The sequence below is a fragment of the Sinocyclocheilus rhinocerous genome, unplaced genomic scaffold, assembly GCF_001515625.1.
Source record: "Sinocyclocheilus rhinocerous isolate Xijiao unplaced genomic scaffold, SAMN03320098_v1.1 scaffold3939, whole genome shotgun sequence".
In the NCBI taxonomy this organism is placed as follows: domain Eukaryota; kingdom Metazoa; phylum Chordata; class Actinopteri; order Cypriniformes; family Cyprinidae; genus Sinocyclocheilus; species Sinocyclocheilus rhinocerous.
In genome coordinates this window covers 44000-51385 of record NW_015631054.1, presented here as the reverse complement: position 1 = coordinate 51385, position 7386 = coordinate 44000, and the positions used below count along the sequence as shown (strand labels likewise).

General features: G+C 36.8%; 1 protein-coding gene across 1 annotated transcript; it reads right to left on the bottom strand.

Annotated features, from left to right (window-relative positions):
* Positions 1–3017: 3017 nt before the first annotated feature.
* LOC107741381 (extracellular calcium-sensing receptor-like) lies at positions 3018–6830 on the bottom strand. Its single transcript, XM_016554088.1, has 6 exons — positions 6553–6830; positions 5940–6231; positions 4915–5742; positions 4347–4574; positions 4052–4175; positions 3018–3931 (listed from the first exon to the last, which is right to left on the bottom strand). The coding sequence occupies exons 1-6, from the start codon at positions 6798–6800 to the stop codon at positions 3018–3020; spliced, it is 2634 nt and encodes an 877-aa protein (XP_016409574.1). The 5' UTR covers positions 6801–6830.
* Between the last annotated feature and the right edge of the window lie 556 nt (positions 6831–7386).

The following is a 7386-nucleotide window of genomic DNA, read 5'->3' as shown; positions in this document are numbered from 1 at the left end:
TGAAAGTTGCTCGCTGGAATTGGTACAAAGCTCGAAAACATGAAGGAAAACTGAAGAATCTGCAGGACATGGAGGATTTTTCTGAAGAACAGTGCTCAGTTTAACTGTTCAGAACAAACAAGGGACTCATGAACAACCATCAACAAAAAAAACCAAAAACAGTCGTAGATCATCCAAGTAACCACACACAGTATTAAGAACCAAGGGTTCCCAAACTTTTGAAGGGGGTTATTTTAATAATTTCAGCAATTTTTTTGTCTATTTTTTTTGGACTATATGTAAACATATTTTATGTAAAATATCTTAGAACAGTACTAAATAAAAAATAACGCATTTTGTATGACTATGACAACTTGCTAACCAAGACTTGTCATAGCACTTGCATATTATTGCTCTTTTGTTGGTTTTAATTGCTTCTATTGTCATCATTTGTAAGTCACTTTGGATAAAAGTGTCTGCTAAATGACTAAATGTAAATGTAAATGTTAACGCGCAGTCATAGTTAATGAGTTCTGACGTAGCCAATAAATTATTGCATGGTCAAATGAACCATATTCTACATAAAGCGGCAGCTCTCCGGCAGTAGGCTAAACCAGCCACCCCGTCCCCTCCCCCGGCGGTAATGGTGTGGACCAAGCGCAAAACAAAAAAATGGAAAATCAGAATGAGTCATGTTTTATGTTTGTTCAAAAATCTTATTCAGATGCAGCAACCTAAACTTGTAGAATCAAAAATTAAACAGAGACAGTTATCCGTTTGTGAAGTATTTTGAGAGAGAGAAAAAAAACGGAAAATGAAGTTTGAAGCTAATTTTTACCTGGTTAATTTTGATGGTGCAAATTGAACAAAGAACTGTAAACCATTACACGGACCCTCTAAGCAGAGAATCTCTTAGTTAAACAATTAAAATGCACAATATTTATAGATAAAACAAGAAGCTCTTTGTCAATGATTCACTTGTTATTTTTCTTTCATTCTTATCTCTTGTATCTTACCATCTGCTTGACCCTTTCCTGTTTAATCAGCACTATCAGCACTCCTGACAGCAGTCTTAAATTCATTCTACACATAGGGCTACACAGTTCCTCATTTCCCCTTAATTCTTCTTGAACACCATTTTTCTTTCTGCTGAATCAACGTAAGAATTAGAGTAGCAGAGTTGAGCTCAAACCCTAATAAAATACAACTGCCTGTAATTTTTTTTTTTTACGTCTTTAGGATGGTGGACCTCGAAAGACCAGGGGCCTCATGTATAAAACTTTACGTAGATTTCATCCTAAATGTGTGCGTACTCACAAAAGCTAGATTTTGCGTACGCACAAAAGTTTTCAGATTTATAAAGCCATGCGTATGCCAGAACCTGCGCAAAATTCCGTTTGTAATACCCAGTCAGCGGAAGATTGTGCATACATGAATCTCCACCCCGTCTCCTCCCCGAAATAGCCATATTAGCTCCATAGCTTACAACGCCTAGTTTTAATATGCATAATGTCATCTGCATATCATTTCCATGCATATTTTCATCCACGTGACACCATGTTTAACGTAGTTAAGGGTAGCCTACAACATGTTAGGAAAATATGAGATACAGACTATAAATGCGTTTTGAGACATCACTATTCTAATTTATGCAATTTGCCCAAAAGGTAAACATATATCTTTTTAAATATGGTGTTTGTCACAATATTGGGAAGAGCACGAAAGGGGTTATCATTAGGCTACTGTCTGTGCGCGACACCTGTGAACAGTTCTACTGTCATCGGGCCTATTCAAACCAGCCAATCGACTGTTTGATCAACGAGTGCATCCTTATGTCTGTCGTTACCATCTGTGTTCCAAAGCCATCAGACGAATCAAGTTCACATCAATGATCATTATTCGTGCAAAAGTATTTTCTCAGAACATGAGTTTTGCTATTTAGAACACAATTTAAAGCGGAATTGTCATACGCTAAGAAATCTTCACTGTGATTAAAACATAAAATCACATACCACAGGAAAATTGTTCGAAAGCAGCACATCCACTGCAAATATTTCTGTTTAAATTCATATACAAATGTTGTAATTTCTGGATAATAATTTCATGAAATTTCAGTGTTTAACTTCATTATTCAGAGTGTCATATTTAATCTAAATGTGTATGTCAAATGTAAAACAGACTTTAAAATCATTCTGTTGGCTTCTTTATTTCGCTCACTCCAGTAAAAGAGAGCGTACGCATGGTCTAGAGTGTCCGTATGGTGCGCACATATTTATGCCTAGTTTATTTTTTATAAATCCTGATATGTGCGTGGAAAATTGCGTACGCACATTTCCATGCCCATTTTGTGCGTACGCAACATTTATACATCAGGCCCCAGAGCTGCACACCCCTGCTCTACTGCAATGGTTTCTGTCCCTTAACCTCATGAAATGGCAAAGGGCCTTTCCCAATACCCATTACATTGTTGGGAGCGGATTATGGTATTATGGTTTTGGCCAGAATGAATGAATGAATGAATTTAATGCTCTAATGTTGTTATCTTTCACTTGTAAGTCGCTTTGGATAAAAGTGTCTGCTAAATGACTAAATGTAAATGTAATCTTGCATAGTTCAAAGCATTTCTCATAGGAATTTCACATTTTAATTAAATCACATGAGAACCTTATTGATCTCTCTCTCTCTCAAAAAAAAGTCTAATCAGTCTTCTTCTCAATCATTTATTAAATCAAGTGTAAAATACATTTGATAAACGTGGAGATATATGTATACATTGTATATGATTTAATAAAAAGTCTCAATATATTATGGACAGTTCAAATTGTAAACTTAAGAATTACAATTTTACAAGGATAAAAGTATAAAGGATGTAATTTTATAAAATATACATAGTGTAATTTTTAAGCAAGTGAAAGAATAACTTATATTTTAATAATAATAATAATGGTAATACTACAAAACAACAGGCATTTACATGTTTTACTTCTTTGTTTACAGTGGTGAACACCAAAATGATTAGAGTACACAATAATGTAAAACTATTTATTTTGTGTTTCTCTTCCCATGATGGCTTTTTTAGTGTTTCTCTCTGGATGTAAAAGGATGATGTAGCACTTAGGGGCAAATATGGCCACCAGTAATCCAAAACTGGAAGCTAGGATTGCAAATATCTCCACAGCCACTGCATATTTCCCTGGTGAGCTTACATATGCTGGAACAAATGAAATCCACACAGCACAGAAGATCAACATGCTAAAAGTGATAAACTTTGCTTCATTAAAATTATCTGGTAGATTTCTCGCCAGGAAGGCTAACAGGAAGCTTACTGCTGCCAACAGTCCAATGTATCCCAGCAGCATAGAAAAACCAGCCACTGAGCCTATAGCACATTCATATACTATTTTAGAGCGAGTATACTGGTTGTTTTTCTGTGGTGTTGGAGAGGCAGTTGATAGCCAGACTGCACATATCACAACCTGGAGGGCTGTTAGGACCAGAACTGTGCATCTTTGTTGAGCTACTCCAAACCATTTCATCGCACCTTTGCCTTCTGGCCGAGATGACTTGAATACAGCTATTACCACCATGGTCTTAACAAGGATGCTGGAGATGCACAGGACAAAGCTTATACCAAACAGAGCATGTCTTAACTGACATGTCCACAACTGTGGCCGGCCAATGAACAGCAGCACACACAGGAAACACAGTTTAAGTGACAACAGCAGCAGAAAGCTAAGCTCTGAATTGTTGGCTCGTACTATGGGAGTGTTACGGTGATGAGCAAAGATGGCCATTACAAGAGTGCAGATGCAGGTGCCAAGCAGAGATGCAGTAGTCAGAGAGATGCCTAGAGGATCCTCATAGGAAAGAAACTCTACTTCTTTGGGAACACACTGGTCCTTATCTGGATTGGACCAGAACTCATCTGGACATGCAGTACACTCAATTGCATCTGTAAGTAAGAAAGAAAAAAAAAATGTTATGAAGAAAGTAAAAAGTAGAAAGTTATTAAGAAATTACTTTCAAGTTTTATTCAGTTTCAAATATATTTTGCCAACAATAATCTCCTCACCTGTTGTATTAGAAATCTCTCCATCTCTGCATGGCAGGCAGTCAAAACAGCAGACAGGAAGACCCTTCCTCATGGCTTGTCTGGTGCCTGGGGGGCAGCTCTCACTGCACACAGACTGTGGGGGCTGTCAGCGGACAACATATGTTGTTATTTATTAGCACACAGGGATATAGTGTATGCTTAATATAGTGTAGTAGTTTCATTCTTATGATATATAAAAATGAACGTAACATGCTTTTAATTATATATATATATATATATATATATAATTTAATAAATTACTGAACATGATTACTTTTTTAAACTGAAAGTTCCAGTATAACGCATCCTCGTTCAGTGAAAGCACCTTCCCATTCCCTGCCCCTTCATTCACTACACCAACTGTGTAGACCCGTATTGATCCGTCAGAGTTTGGTTGCCAGTTCAGTACATCATAAATAGCCAGAGCATCTCCATTCTTATCAAATGACACATGATCCCCAAAGCCTGTGGTGAAGTTCACTTTCTGTAGGTAGTGAACCAGCTGTACAGTTTTTAGACAAAACACATTTAAAAGTCAAACATGACAAATATGCATTCATACATTGTCTTTCATACATGACTGCAATATTTTACTTTTAATTTTTTAAAATTCTGTTATAAAAATTTGTGAATGACTGTTTCTTAAAAATGTAATTGTTATGCTTTCAAATGTTATCACATATAAAGGTATCTTCTTTGATTACTAAAATATCAATAATATAATTGGGACAATATCAATTTAATTAAGATATCTGATATATGAATCTATGTAGAGCACATATTTCCACATTTAGCTCTTCTATATGCCTGGATAGAATCTGCACTATACCTGTGGGCCTTACCTGCCAGGGTTTTAGGTTGGTTATGGCGGCACATCTGTTGCCACTAAATGGTCCACTACCCTCCTCACACTGCATTAGGTCATGAAGTGCATGTGCCAGGGCATAAACTGCCTTATAGACATTATAAGCTGCTCTCAGCCCTGAAACATCAGTGTATGGTGTGTTTGTGATGATCAGATCCTCCTGTCCTGTACACACCTTTTTCACTTGCTCTCCATCTATCGCCATACCCCCAGTTTTATAACTGCACCTGAACATGTTTTCCCAGAAGATCTTCAACATATTATTTCTTGGATCATTGCTGGGACAAAGACGTAGCAAAAACTCTTGAAGTCCTTGGATCTCTCCACGTCTGATGGCAATGCCCAGTGTGCCCCCCAAAAACGGCAGGAAACGTGAAGTGTGAAACACAGGTGAGGTAGCCCATGCTTCACTTGCAATCCACTGTCTGCCTGTCAGGTTTTGCAATACCACCTCATCCATCAAAGCCATCAGATAGGATGAAGTAGAAAAAACAACCACCACTCTAGCTGTAGAGGCCTGAATCACTCCTATTATACGCCGAATGTCTTTGTGGTTGTTATCATGGGGCAGGATTTCAGAAAAAGCAACACAACCTCCAAACAGCTGCATTTCCTGCTTAAAGGAAACAGAAGCATAGATGCCGTAGTCGTCATCACTGTAGAGGAGTCCAACCCATGTCCATCCAAAATGCCTTAAGATCTGAACCATAGCCCGCACCTGGAAGGCATCACTGGGGATTGTTCTAAAGAAAGAGGGGTACTTTTTCCTGTCACTCAAACAGGAGCAGGTTGCATAGTGACTAACCTAATTAGGAAAGATGTAGAGAGAGAAGGCATGAGACAGAGAAATGGAATTATGATCTACATGCTCGTGGAGATTAGAAAAAAAAGTGCTGGAAGAAATTGATTCAGGATATACATAACTAAAAAGAACATAAATTAAATTGAACAGTACAAAAAATATGCATATAGGGCATTTTTACTTTTTTCATCCCATCTTACTATAGGTACTCGAAACAGCCCCAGAACACTGGAAATTGCAATGGATGGAGTTGAACCTGGATCACCCACAATCCCAATCACTGGAGGAGGGCCAGTACAGTTGAGGTTGGAAAATCTCTCTTCTGTTCCACTAACTAGGGATATGGCAGCACGGAATGCCATTCCTAGCATCACACAGTTGTCATAAAGATGGTAACCAAGAGTGACATTAGGCAGCAGATTTGGATTCTTATTGATCTCATCTATAGCAAAAACCATGGTCTGTGCCTGCTGGAAGCTTTCCATATCAAATCTAATGAAAAAAAAAGTTTTTATTAAACAAAGTTTATAACATGATACAGAAAAGATAATACATACAAAATAAGCATTAATATATTCCAAATATGAATGAGATCATTCAGCAATCACGGAATCCTCCTATGGTACACAATTGTTTAAATATAAAGAGGTTTCAATATAGATTTTTTTTTTTTTGGTCAAGATAGCATCACATTGCATATCATTCAACAAAAATGGTCATATTTCTCTGTCATTTGTTATTTATTGTTATTTTTTTTTATCTATGTCTCTATCATCTTTTATAGTTGAGAAGGCATTCTGGCTCCAGACTCACTTTTCACAGTATGGTGGTTCTGGCTCAGTTCTGAAGATCAGCTCTGGGAACACAGTGAAAAAATGAACCTCAAACAGGCCTCCAAGTATAACATCTCCATCCTGGTACATTCCATTTAACTTGAAGCGTCCCTGGAGCTGACAAGTACCTGATCTGTGGATTGAAGCTGCAGAGATGCATTTAAAAGACAGATACAGGCAGATGTTTACAGTGATCCACATCTCTCTCTTTCTGACCCACTCACCCATTCTGCCTGCTAATTTATGATGACAGCTGTGTGGGGTGTTGCTTTAAAGAGCAGGAGGTGCTAAGTGGGCATCTCTGGAAATCATGATGTCACCTTCCCATTGTTTTATCATTTCTTGTTCTAATCTCTATTAAGACATGGTAAAATTATTTAGGTGTTTTCACTGTGGGTTGTTAGATGAAAAACAAAACAAAACAAACCAAAACAAGTTTATAATAGACATTTACAGTACATTTCAATGCTTAATTTGAGATGCTGAGCTACAAAACTTGGAACTAAAAAAAAAATATTATTATTTTTTTTATCGCTAAAGGATAGTTAGACATTTAGATGAACAGACTACAGGACTCAAACAAACAAGTCATTATATCTATGTCAGTCCTGCTTTTGACTTTTGCTGAACAATAAAAAAAAAAACTGTGGAGGTACTATGGTAAAGTGATAATATCAGGTAATACAATATAGAAAGAATTATATATATATATATATATATATATGAAGAGTTTGGTTCCAAAACGTTATAAATCCATTTTGATTAATTTGAGTAAAAATGTGTTTTCTTTACCAAGAAAGTGGCAAGATGAAAA